The sequence below is a fragment of the Cryptomeria japonica genome, chromosome 1 (genome assembly GCF_030272615.1).
Source record: "Cryptomeria japonica chromosome 1, Sugi_1.0, whole genome shotgun sequence".
Lineage (NCBI taxonomy): Eukaryota > Viridiplantae > Streptophyta > Pinopsida > Cupressales > Cupressaceae > Cryptomeria > Cryptomeria japonica.
This window is the reverse complement of record NC_081405.1, coordinates 219,176,163-219,190,364: the sequence shown is the minus strand read 5'-3', so window position 1 is coordinate 219,190,364 and position 14,202 is coordinate 219,176,163. Positions and strand designations below refer to the sequence as shown.

At 37.4% G+C, this 14,202-nt stretch overlaps 1 protein-coding gene across 3 annotated transcripts in view; it reads right to left on the bottom strand.

The window, feature by feature from the left end:
• The window catches only part of LOC131042902 (cycloeucalenol cycloisomerase), a 156,760-nt gene that overhangs the window by 74,418 nt on the left and 68,140 nt on the right, over positions 1-14,202 (bottom strand). For all 3 annotated transcript variants that reach the window (XM_057976233.2, XM_057976231.2, XM_057976232.2), the window contains exons 6-7: positions 6,830-6,940; positions 6,283-6,474 (exon numbers count right to left, since the gene is read on the bottom strand). In XM_057976233.2, the coding sequence (XP_057832216.2) occupies positions 6,283-6,474; positions 6,830-6,940 (303 nt within the window). The remainder of the gene's footprint in view (positions 1-6,282; positions 6,475-6,829; positions 6,941-14,202) is intronic.

The window sequence follows — 14,202 nt, the reverse complement described above, 5'->3', positions numbered from 1 at the left end:
TCTAAGAACTGCAGCAGATCAATCTCCTAAAGGGCAAGGAGAACACGAACCTTCCAAGAGGTAAAATTAAGAGCCCCATCAAGTTTATCCTCTACTTTCAGACCTGTCACCATCTTGAAAATAAAACAGCAAATTGAAGGTGAAAGCTTACTATTAATCTGATTACTTAGAATGAACCTAAAGCTCTGGTACCATGTTAGTTTTATTTTAATCTTAGCAATACGATCGACAATAAAGAACAAATAAACACAAATGCACACATAACACAGTGATACCTTGGAAAAACCTCCCTCTTGGAGGAAAAAACCCAGGAACAATAATCTCAGATCTGATTTGATTAATCACAATAGCAGATTACAAGTTTACTCTTCTAAGGCATAAATCAACTATGGTAAACTTATCTTAGTCTGGAAGTTGATGTGCAGATCGCTGTCAACCTTAGCCAGCCTTTGGGCAGCCTTGACACACTCCAGCAAACCTAAGGCAAATTTGGCAGCCCAAAAGATCTTCGCCCAGCCTAGTAGACAAATCGCAGACTGATGAGCACAATTCGCTGAAGTTCGCTGCTGTAGATAATTTGCATAAAGCAGAGGGATGAAAATGGTATCATGATTTTTCACATTGTGTATTGGAAGGGAGGTTGAGTCTCAACCCTTCAACTTGGCCCAGCCGACTTGATCCTTGGCGCCAAAATAAAACATAATTTGCTTTTATATTTTACCGCCCAGCTTTGGGGCCTACACGTTACAATATATGTTTTGGTCCCAGCCAAATATAACTTAAGTTTGCACAAGTTACATTATGTGTTTGAGCCCAGCCCAATACAAATAATAAAAGTTACATGTATTTGATTTGCAAGGTAATCCGAATTAGCTATTATTTCAACGAAGGGGTTCCTTATGCACTTCCTTAATGCTCCCTTGTAGCTGAGCTTGCTCTATAAAATTAGTCTTTTGTACCACTTTGCTCATGCATTGGTGAGGATTGTTGATGTGTTTTTTATGCACATGCGAACACAGAATAAAATACCAAGGTATTTTATCCTCTCTTGAACAAAGTCTCTCATATGCTATGCTTCACGATCAAATGAGACAACTCCAAGGTTACGAAATGTCAGGTCTTGACGTATGGATAAGTTCAATGGTTTGATGTGATAATGCTGGAATCACAAGGGGACTTACGTTGTACATGAATGCTCAATCTTATCATGGATCAGGATAAATATGCCGATAACTTAGGATTTATCAATATGGCTCTAGATTTACTTCTTACTAAAAAAGGGGAAAAAGAATAGGGTTCAGGAAATCTTTTCTAATCCTAGGAATGTAGGAAATGATGAATGGATCTAGTGGAATCAAACCAGGCAAGGTCTCACAATCAGGTATTGACACAAGCTTAGTGCAATCATCTAAGGTATACTTAATGATTTTCAGACTATTACCATCAAACGTAGACACCATCCAAGTTGATGCTTGTCAACGGCAGCATAATAGTTGAAGTTATGCTTACTCAAACTCCAGTTGACCACACAAGGCGCACTTACCAGCGGCAAGAGGCTAGTGGTATGGATTAAGGATTCCACACAAATATACTCAACAAATCTTCCACTCAATCTAACAGACATGAAAATAAATTCTAATCTAATTTCTAATCTAACTTGGAGGAATTGAGAACCATGAATGCAAAGACAACATTTGAAGAGCGAAATCACCAACAATTGAACAATGATTAGCATTCAAATAGCTGCAGCATATACCAACAATTCTACAAAAACTCTCTCTTACAAATGAGAGACAAGGAGGCATATATAGAGTCTCTTACAAAATGGATGGCCCAGATTGATCTAAGATCAACGACCAAGATTACAAGATAAAACCCTAATTAGGGTTTGTACAACCACCATTACATTGGCCAATAAGAAACGAGGGTAGGTAAGATAAATAATATTTGATGTAGCGCCATGTGTCACCTATTCCCTCCCTGAATGAATGTTGACTTGGCACCCTTTGATTGAACGGATGGTGACTAGGATGCCACATCAGCTTATGTTGCACACTTAATCAATTTGCCTTGTACATTCTTCATCTTCACAATGTTTGGAATCCTTTATGATACTTTGCATTCCATCCTTATGTTAAGGAATTCCACGAACTGTTCCCTCCTTATGTTTGGAAAATTTCCCAATCTTGGAATCCTGAAATCCTTCCTTGACACACTTTGACATTGGAATTCCTTGATGTAGTTCCAGATTTCTTGATATGAAATCCCTTGTGCTCATGTCTCGAACTCGCCTTCATTCATTTATTCATCATCAAGGTGAAGTCTTCTTCATGATTGATCTAGTCCTCATCTTCACCTTCTGGAATCTCTGTCCGGAAATCCCCATCCAATCTTTGAAGTATTGATCTTCCCTATCCGCATTGCGTGCATCCTCCTTCACTTCAAGCCTTGATCATGCTTCCTTTCCTCGTAACAGTCATGCAAAACAAATAAGCATTGAATCAAACACTAGTATGATAAACTTAACTTCAACCTTGGTGGGAAATTCATCCGCATATGGATTGATCATTCCTCAAAACCATCCGCATTATCCTTGTCCATTCTTCACTTGGTGGAAATTTGATGCCTATCTGGACAACTTCCTTCCTTTGGTATTCCGCCCTGCAGTGGAAATCCGACCCTCATCCGGACTCATTGTCCTTGAAAATCTTGTGTTGACTGGATCACCATTCCATGGAGTGGAAATCCAGACACCATCAGGACTTTGTTCCTGACATTTGTCCAAACATGTGATAGGTAGTCTTAGAAAATTGCAACACCAATTCTGGAAAATATGAAGGTCCGGATTAAAGTTTGGAAAATTCCCCTTAAGAAAAACCGATTTTCAGACTTAGGATAAGTCTGATCATAATTGCTAAGTCTGAAGACACCCATGTAAACTCAGAAAATCAAATATTTGGAGCCCAAAAATGAATGTCCAGGTTTGGAAATATAACTTGGAGGTCTGAAAACACTCAGAAAGTGACTGATTTTTTATATCAAAGTTGTAATAAAAGTCTGATTTTCTGAGGACAAAGTCTGAATATGCCCTCCAATGTCTGAAAATACTCAGAAAATGGTGTATTGAAGTCTGATTTTCTGATTCTTAAGTCTGAATACACCCTTTGAAAGTCTGAAAATGGCTCCAAAAAGTCTGAAGACACACTGAAAATGATGAATATCAATGGCTGAAAGTGGTCACAGCCATGTCACATCCTTGCATTTGAATTATTTTGACCTTCAAAACTCAGAAATGGTCACATATGGGCACAACTATGTGGTTGGAAATGAAGTTTCAGTCTAAAGACAACCTGGTATACTCAAAAAAATGTCAAAAATGGTGCTTGGAAGTATACCACAATTCTGAAAATGCTTGGAAAAGGGTGTGGAAAAGTCTGATTTTTAGTTCTTAAAGTCTGAAGACACCCTTCCAAGGTCCAACAATGGCTGCCCAATGTCTGAAGACAACCTGCAACTTTAATAAATCAGTCATTTAAACTTGTCGCAGTCATAGGAAACACCTGTATTTGATGAATTTCACCTTCCGAAAGTGAAGTTTGTCAAATCTGGGCACAAACAAAGGGCTGGTAAAAAAATATCTAAGTCTGAAGGCAAATCTGAAAATGGAGTTTCAGACTTAGATCAACAATGGAAGCTCCACCAAATGCCCAAAAAACTCATAAGAAATGACGCCCAAGTGAAATTTTCCAAGTTGGCAAGTGGTTGGAAATGAAAATCAGTCTGAAGACAACCTGCAACTATGGAGTTTCAGACTGTAACAACAATGGCAGCCCTTGAAAATGCACTGAAAACTCCTCCAAACAGCCCTTAACCAAAATCGCCTGAGTGTGGATGAGCTGGGCAATGAAGAATAATTTTGAAAATGTGTTCCCAGCCAACAATGGAGGTCATATCACTCCAAGCAACGGCGCCCAGCAAGGTCTGAAAATAATGGCAGCCACCAAGCATGAAGAAAATCACCCCAAACAATGGCACAAAACACTCCCAAATAAAAATCGAAATTTTCCCAGCTATGGTGCCATTCCAAAATTATGAAAATGTCTTCAATGGCAGCTCGGATCTGCAACAATGGAGGTTGGAACAGCAAGCAAAAAATGGAGAAAAATATCGCCCAAGTCTCCAAACACAAAATCGCCACGTTTCACCAAAAAGTGCCAAATTTGGAAAAATCGCCAAACTTAGCAAAAATCGAAAATCTGGAACTGGTCTTTAATGGCAGCAAAGGGGAATAGATCAACAAGCTGGAAAAAATAGAGGAAAAAATCCTCAACCCAACACTTCACTTCAATCATTTGCTAAAATTCACCCAACTTGGAGAAAAATCGCTTTCATGGTGACACCTAGAAGAAATAATAATAAAATAATGCTAAGTCTCCTCTCATATACTTGCTTTCACCTCTCACTTTCACCACACAAGCAATGTGGGATAGAACACTTGTATAAATACTTGCTTGGTGAAAACCTAACTTGCTTCTAGAAGGTTCAAACATTTAATAATTATTGCAAGTTATTAAATTTGCTTTTAAATTTTAAATAATCACTTAATAATTATTTAAAAGCAATTAAATGGGGCTTATTTATTAATATATTGCAATTTAAATCCAGAATAAAGCCTCCAGGGGGAAAATCGCTATCAGTTGGGATTGAGAAATCCCTTCAAAAATCACTTAAGTGTCAAAATTTGCCCCATAAGGGAAATTCAACCCATGCTTGGATAAAAATCCATTCTCAATTTCATCAAAATGCACACAAAAAACCTCCCAGGGGAAATTCGATGTGAGTTTGGACAAAAATCTTGACAAAAATGCACTCAATTTGCAAAAAATCACCTCCAGGGGAAATTCGATAGGTGTCTGGACAAAAATCCACACTCAAAACTCACTTAGCTGGAAAAAATACCTCCCTGGTGGAAATTCGACCTCAGCTTGGATGAAAATCCAGACTCAAAACTCTTCATAATGTTCCCAGTGGAAAATCGATCCGTCTGGATAAAAATCCGAACAAAAATCCTTATTAAGTCGTCAAAAAAATCCGAGTGGAAAATCGACCCAGGCATGGAATCATCCTTGCACTCTAGTCCGCACTCCCAGGGGAAATTCGATGGCAATCTGGATAAATCCTGACACTTAGCCAAATTTTAGCACTTCCAGGGGAAATTCAACCCAAGTGTGGATAAACAGTGGGGGAAATTAGTAGCCAGTATGGATTTCAAGGGAAACCCATGTGTAGTGTGGATTTTGAGTGGAGGAATGGGTTGGGTAGTCTGGAATGTGAGGGGAAAATCACCTCTAACATGGATTTTGACCCTTTAACCCTTGGAATATGGATTTCCCTTAGGATTTTAGCATTTTAACCACTCAAAATCACTCAACGACTTTAAATTTAACTGGACTTAGACTAATTTTCCAAAAATATGAGCGAAACGCTAGGAAAATATTGGAATAAAGTGCGAAACCAATTTAAATAATAACTTTGGAGCGAAAAAACAACTCCAAAAGGTCTGTGAATATCTTGGCAATTTAAAATCACTGATGCGTGTGTTTAAAAACACGTTAACGTTCAATATGTCTACACTTAGACAAAACTTAGGATCATTAAAAATATCATCTTTTGCAACTTGATCCTAACACTTCAAAAACCCTACATGGCACTAGGCATGATCAAAACTCTGAGACTCGGGCACGGGAAACGCAAAATTGCCCACTCTAAAAAGCGAAAAGTGGGGGTCCTCATTTGCAATGGGGTGATGTGTGAAGACGTCACAACAAGGACTTTTCAGATACCGTTCTATTGGTGGCATTGTATCTTTATGTGAAATTGTTATGCACTGCTTTGCATGTGACACTTATTATCTTCTTATCTTCTAAGTGTTGGTATATTAATGTAAGTATTTCAGAAGAAAAAATATGTTTCGTCAGGTTTTGCCTTGGTGCTCCAAAAATAATATTAATTCAACAAAAAATCAAATTAATTTTGAATCTAAACTACCATATATGTTGCTACATATAATCTTGATCCTGAAATTCAAAGTCTCCAGTGATCAGTATGCAAAGTAAAGAATTTTGAAGGAGAATTTAACTTCATTACATCTAGAGATACTTTCTTCACTTTATTTAAATTATACACAATTCACAGCAAAACAAAAAAAACAAGAGGATGTTTACAATGCCAAATATTAGATAAAATTCAAGCAAGTAAAGCAGCAGAACAAAAGAAACTTACATTTGCAATGGAATAAGTCTCTAGGAATGCTATGAAATATGAGAGTGTGAATATCCAAACAGCCTCAATAGCAAACTGCATATAGCCTGGTAATTCTGAAATTGCATGCCTTAGCCGCCGAAGAGTAATATTGGAGACAGCATGGTAGAACAAAAAGCATACATGTGCCAAGAAAAATGTTGTGTGAGGAATCTACAAAAATCATTATAGCATATCTGTAAGAACTCTATAATAACAATAGATTTATAAGTTCAAAATTGACCCTCCAATGCACTAAATCCAAGGAAAAATTGAATTGAAAAGGCCCTTGTAAAACATGTTATGAATATGCCTAAGTTCCTCATCATTGAAAACGCTATTCACATTTCCATCCACACACTGAAAGGAATATGATTCATTCCTATCAACTAATCTAGAATTAATCAATTTCTACATAACCCATCTTAGAAATTCCAGATTATTCCTTAAAATATTTAGCAGAGAAAAAATGAAAGTTAGAAGCCCTCATAGATAGTAATTTTTCACAACAAATGAGGATGAACCTTACGTCATTCATTCTCCAAGAGGGAAAAGTGTATGATGCTCCAAGAACTTTAAAAAAGTAATGTGTCCAAAAGTAGTTCCCCACATAGCTAAATATCATAATCCAAAGATGGGCCTGCGAAGACAATCATGTTAGTAATGGATGCCTTATATATTATTTTTAGGAATGCAATACACTTTTTCAAGATTTAAAATCACTACTTAATAATAAGACAAGGAAAAGTTAGCTAAGAGGCATGTTACAAATTATGGAGAATTCAAATATCTTTCATTGCCTAAAATAAATAATCACAAAAAAAATCAAAGCAGCAACATCATAAATGCAAAGACTGGTCAAAATTTCTCATCAGTCTATTACAAGTCCAACATTTCCTCTTCCTTTATGGAAAAAAAAATCAAAATATGCTAAATCGTAGGAGAAACAACTCTTGAATATGTTGTTCTAACCAGCATTTGTATAACCTGTATCCTCTGAGGTTTCTTAAAGAAAGAAGCATCTTCTTGGCCTATACTGAGATATTAACTGGGAATATTTTAAAAGGTATGGTGACGATCATATTGCAGAAAAACTGAAAAACAGGTTAAGGAAACAATATCTTAAGGACAAACCCTTCAAAACAGATGAAACCAAAGCAACATGAATTTTGGCCTATCTTAAAAGAGAGGAAATAATCATTTGATAATAAGGCACACAAGAAATTCCATGCTTCCATGATCAGATGACTGAAAGTCCAGCACAAAAACTTCCTGTGGTTGAAACAAAAGGAAAAAAGGAAATAAAAAGCACACAATGATATCCACCAATAGAAAAAAGTTGTCTGTCATTAAGACAAAAAGAAAACGAGAACAAAAATACACACAAAGATATCTCACACATCAGTTTGTTGGACTTGACATCAGAATAAAGTCAAACAAGTGTAGCCTTTGTTACCAGTTCAATCAGGAAACCCCTTGAACTGGGTTTCATTCATTCCCCATCAAGGTTCTGGTCTCTGTCACCTATGAGTCCAGGTGGGGTCCTACAAAACAGATCTAGATACATCTAGGTTCACTCTGCAGCATATCTGAGCGAACCTGAATATATTCTACAATACCTGCAGTGAATCTGGGAAGAAGCAGGTGCCTTTTTTTCTTTTCATTTTCTTTTCCTTATTTTGAACTCCTAGGTTTGTTATTCTACCTAAAAAGATGAAACTGAACCCTAAAATTGACCTCTAAAGACCTTAAAGAAAAAATGAACACGTTATTCTCATTTTGAAAACACAAGACAAACTAAATACACTTGCTGAACTTTCACTCTTGATTGTCATTGCACAAAGAGCATTTAAGATTGATCACTGAAGGTTCCAAAGCAATTGGAGTATCATTATTGTGTGTGTGCAAGAGCCCATTCATTGCCAAGGAGATCATGTAGCAATATTTTTGGATTGGAGGTAAGTTTTTTTGGTTTTTATCATCTTTCCTTTTACAAACAAAACTCTTGTTACTGTTTTGTTTTCATTGCTCTATGTTCAAAATATTATATGAGTTTGCATATTTATATTTTTTGTTTTCATTTGTTAGAAATGTGTCGTTTTCCAAAACTTCTTGTGATAGGGATTACAATGGCAGCCAGTTCAAGTTGGGTTGGCCAACCACACTTCCAAACAAACATGTAGATTCACATGATATAGCAGGTTCCAAGAGGTGGGGGCTATGTTTGGGTTTGCAATGGATGTAGTGTAAAATATAAAAACTCATACAGCCAAACAGAAGCTTATTTGTGTGGTGTCAATACCCCTACAAAACATTGCCTTTAGTCAAGATTGTAGTCAATGACCATGTCATCCTTGAACTTTCATTCTTGATTGTCATTGCACAAATAGCATTCAAGATTGATCACTGAAGGTTCCAAAGCAATTGGAGTATCATTATTGTGTGTGCAAGAGCCCATTCATTGCCAAGGAGATCATGTAGCAATATTTTTGGATTGGAGTTAAGTTTTTTTGGTTTTTATCATCTTTCCTTTTACAAACAAAACTCTTGTTACTGTTTTGTTTTCATTGCTCTATGTTCAAAATATTATATGAGTTTGCATGTTTATATTTTTTGTTTTCATTTGTTAGAAATGTGTTGTTTTCCAAAACTTCTTGTGATAGGGATTACAATGGCAGCCAGTTCAAGTTGGGTTGGCCAACCATACTTCCAAACAAACATGTAGATTCACATAATATAGCAAGTTCCAAGAGGTGGGGGATATGTTTGGGTTTGCAAAGGATGTAGTGTAAAATATAAAAACTCATACAGCCAAACAGAAGCTTATTTGTGTGGTGTCAATACCCCTACAAAACATTGCCTTTAGTCAAGATTGTAGTCAATGACCATGTCATTCTTGTCATGTTGTCATCATAAACCAAGATTTCCTTCTTGTCAAAATGCGGAGTCATCAAAGCCTTGGTCTAGCTTGTCAATTAATAAAGTTTCCAAACTGCTCAAGGATGAGATATGTCAAATGAAGATGATGAATTTCCTCGTAGTGTGAAAGCTCCAACACAAAAAGAAGAATGAAATGACAAAAACTTAATATAAGTGCAGTTGCAGCCAAGTCATAAGAGAGTACACCTTGAAGTAAAAAATGTCCAACTTGAACTTGGTGCTATTCCAAGGTGGCTTAACCATGTCAAAATTGAGCCTATGATCCAATTAGTGTCAAACACAATTCAAAATCACACCTTTAGATGATGAACAGCAGATCAGTAATATTGGTGCAAGTTTGTGGTGACACAACCATACCAAAAATGTATCCATATTTAAAAGATGGCAAAAACAAGTCTAAATTCCTCCCAAAAAGATGACCATGTGAAATGTCATGGTGTCTAAGCCAATATGAAATGGCACTTTAAGTGGCAAGACCTTTGGTGATCCATGCCAAAAAAACTAAAATATGGTATCAACTTCAAAATGTGATTTCAGTGTACCATGATAATCTGCCCAACTTTGAGTAATGGCAAAATCATTTTAAACTCATGCCCATACACTTAAGTAATTCAAAACTTTTTCAAGTGCACTTTTACCAATACTCTACCACTAAATCATTGCCAAGTGCATTTTAGATTGGTGGACACCAACAAGAAACAGCGCCCAGGTTTAATGACATGAATGTTGTGCACCTTTAGAGTGGTGCTGCCACCAAAGAATTCCAACTTTAATAAACAATCAGCCAAATTCAATATATGACACCAAAACAGGTGTTTTTAAGAAAAACAACACAAAAGAATGGTGCCGCTTTATCCCAATCAGCCTATATCAAGAAGAAAGTAGATTCTAAAGCTTGGTATGAAAGTCTATTTTAGACTAATTGTCTTTAGTTAACTGTTTTAGAATTAGACTGCATTAAAGTAGTTTTATTTTCTCTGTTTTGCAAATAATGATAGGATTGTTTTAGATTGATGTTTTTACAGGAAAATTTTGTCATCAATTTGTCCCTCAAAACTACCCCTTGACCGTTTATAAATAAGTAAATGAGTGTTTTGAGCACATAATTTACAATGAAAGTTGGTACCAGACTTATGCTCCAGACTATAGCCCATGAGGAATTAAAATAGGCTTCAGGTCTTCTAACTTCATTTAATTCAAAAAAGGGGACATTAGAGTACTGTTGTGACGTTTTCACACATCGCCCCATTGCAAATGGGGACCCCCTTTGCATTTTTTGCTTGATAGCATAGTTGTGTTAGCCTAGTCATCTTTAGCTTGGCATTTGTTTAGTGTCTCTAACCTTTTCCTTGTGAAAGGATACGGTACCTTGTCATCAGGATGTGATCAAGTCAGCATTTCCATGTCTTGGACTAAGATGAGCAAACAACCTTCAGCTTCCTTTTGTCAAAGTGCTTAAGTATTGGATAGGAGTCAAGGTCTTCATTGAGTAAGGGCTCACAATGCAACCTTCAGGCCAGAAATGGCTAAGTCAAGGGATGAATTCCGTGATGAATTCTCAAGGTGATTGAATAATCCTCAAGCAAATCTGTATCTCAAAGGAGGATGATAAGTGAATATGAGAGATGCGTGAAGAAATGCAAGTCAAGTATGGGTTAGTTTTCCTTCGGATTCCAAAAGGAAATTCAAGGGTAAAATCCTCACCAAACACAAAATTGACACCATGATGAGGCGAAGCGTGGATGAAACTGAAAATTCCATGAAGTGGAGAAATCCACGACTTGCTAGAATTCATGACCTCATCAAACCCACGACTGGGTGAAATCCACCACCTTGAGGTGAGGTGAAGAAATTTGTCCACGGCTCGCTCAAATCAACAACTTGAAAGGCTCAATGCTCAAGATAGGCGAGGGTGGAATCATCAATCTATCCATGACCTTCACAAATCCATGAATTTAGTGACTCAATGCTCAAGTGGAGGTGATCAATTTTTCAAGATGCATGATTTTGGTGACTCAATGCTTAGAGGGGCTTAGACAAGAGGAGTTAGCCTCAAATCAACTTTACCTTCATTTTTATCCTTCACTTGATGAAATCCACGACTTGGAGGTATTGAGGGCTAGGTCAAGTAGGAGTTGCACTATCAATAATATCCATAAACCTCCAAAATCCATGACCAAGGTGTTTTAATGATCAAGATAGGTGAGAGCTGAAGTGAACAATTTTATCCATGACTTCATGATCAAATGCAAGATTTGTCCATCACTTCCCAAAACCCACGACTTTGAGGGGAGATGAGAGATTTGTCCATAAGAAGCAAAAATCCACGACCTCACCAAATCCACGACTTGGAGAGAGATGTGCAAATTTGTCCACGCTTTTGGAAAATCCACGACTTTATCAAAGAATTATCCAGGCCAGAAAGGTAAAGAGTGAACTTATACTCCTAAAATCCACGAAATTGTGGAGTTGATAGCAAGTTTCAATCAATGAACGAAGAAAATCCATCACAAGGTGATAAAAGATTAAATTTTTCCTTGCACCTTCAAAATCCACGAAAAATCATGATGAGCATTTTTCATGAGGTAAAATCCACGAAAAAGTGATGCAATAGCAAACTTTCCTTGAGTGCAAGAAATCCACGACCTCACAAAATCCATGAGTTTTTGGTGGAAGGCACAAATTTTCCATGAGTTGAAAGAATCCACGACCTTGAGGAATTCACGACCTCAAGAAATGTACAACTTGCTCAAATCCATGACTTGGAGAAATCCACAACTTTCAGGTTAGATGAAAAATTTGTCCATAACATGATAAAATCCATGAATTTCATGAGGCAAGTAAGGAGCATGCTTAATAAAGTGGGATGTGTTGATTCAAGACCTAAGTAAGTCGGCCCTCCATGAAGACAAAAGTATTTCAAATTTAAATTTAAACTGCAAATTGAAAGGTTGGCATGCTTAGAAATTAAAACGCCAAGAGTTGTGACTCAAGCTTCAACACCTATATAAGATGGATGAGCATTTCATTTGCTTATCAATTTGATTCAATCCCAATCAAGGCAGATCAATCCAGCAAATAAAATAAGATCTATACGAGGCAGATATGAGTTTGATCATCAACGAGAAGTGAATTGCAAACAATATTAAGGCGAGTTTCACCAAATATCAAAGGCGAATTTCAAACAACATCAACAAGTTGCAGACCTGAAGCAACACCATTTGCGGACCAGAGATTCAAATCACAAATTTGACAAGACGCCACTGAAACCCTAGACAACGATTTTCACATCAAGAATCAAGGAAAATTAGCAATCAGACCTGATTTTGGCAAATTTCTCCAGCTAGGGCATTCTGATTTGAGTATGATTTGATCAGATTACAAGTCGAGCAACATCAGTTCCAGCTTTGGAGATTAATGACGAGATTTGAAACGATTTTAGGAGGCATAAGCTTTGTGTAATATTGTTTTCATTTCTGGTGTTTTGATTAAAATTATGTTCTTTTTCAGGTCTAAAGTAGGGAGTGAGTGCGAGGAATGATGGAGAGAAGACATCACAACATGAAAGAACCCCCATTCAGATTGAGCATTCACAAGGGGAAGAAGGCATTGAGGAGGCGAATCAAAGATGAAGGACTTCAAACCCAACAAAGCAAGGTCAAGGTTCGAGCCATACTAGGAAGGATGGAAGGATGAACATTCTAAGTAACAAAAGGATCGAGTATTCAACAAGGATTACATTCTATTACCCTTTAAAAATTAAAATCACGACTTAGTTGATTCCCCCCATGTCTGTTTCTCAAGGTTCTCCTTGTTTGCCTCAATAATTTGAGTGTTTAGTCGCGGTCCTTGTGTAATTCTGAAGTTAATCGTGCATAGTTCACTTTCTCTAACCGTGGTTGCGAAGTTGTAGATTTTTAAAAGTCCCGGATCGCCCGACCTTTTCTCTGTCTTGTGTTTTGATGGCTCGCATGCAGGTTGTCAAAAGTCCAAAAACCCCGACCATGAGTTCTGAAGTTTGTGTTCTCCACGACCAAGCGACTTGTGAAGACTTGCTCAGATTTCGGGGCGCTGCCACTGTGTTGGGTCAGTTGTACGGACTAACCTTGATTTGTCTTGTAAACAGAGATATGTAGATGAAGGAACCGTTTTCAAAGCGGCGAAATAAATACAGCATTAAAGGCATGTCACATCATATGAGTATATCGACGAGGTGGCGAATGTTTTCCGAACCAACTTTCGTTATTCGCTTGTGCTTTCATGAAGTGAGCTAGCTAGTTCGAGCCCATGTAGAGCAGGATCAAAAACCTTTGGGTGGCAGTGAAGGACACGAAAATTGAGCACTTGAACTTGGAAGAGTTCCTACAAGATCTTGAACAAAAAGGAAGGACCTTGTCATGAGATAAAATCTTTCAAAGTTGTTTAGCTTATGCAACTAGTTTTCCACCTGCCATGCCCTGTGTCGACTTAATTGTTGCATGTTCTAAAAGATACGACCCAGCGAAACAAGAAACTCAAAGAGAGGACGAAAAGGTCATTGCACAAATTAACTCTGAAAGTGTTTCCCGTGTGTTGTGACCATTTCACACATTGCCCCATTGGAATGGGGACCCCCTCTTTTTGCTTTTGTTTTGCTTGTTCTTCTCTCTGCTTTTAGGGTTTTGAGTGAGTGAGTGGTTTGTCTGGGCTAGGGCTAGACCTTAAGGGTCCCTTATGACGTTATTCAAGCTAAGTCCAGTCAAATTTTGGAAAATTGTTAAGTGTCTTCCTGAAGAATTGAGATTGGTGAAATAAGGTAAGCCTGTCAGGGGAGTCAAATAGGTCTCAGGTTAAGTCTAGATTGAAGGTCTTTACGGTAAGGTCCAGTTATTTCCTGGTCTAAGTCAGTTAAGCACAGTCAGTGAAGAAAGTGAGTCTAGTGGGCTAAGTTGAATAAGTGAGGAAATAGATCAAGAGCCTGAT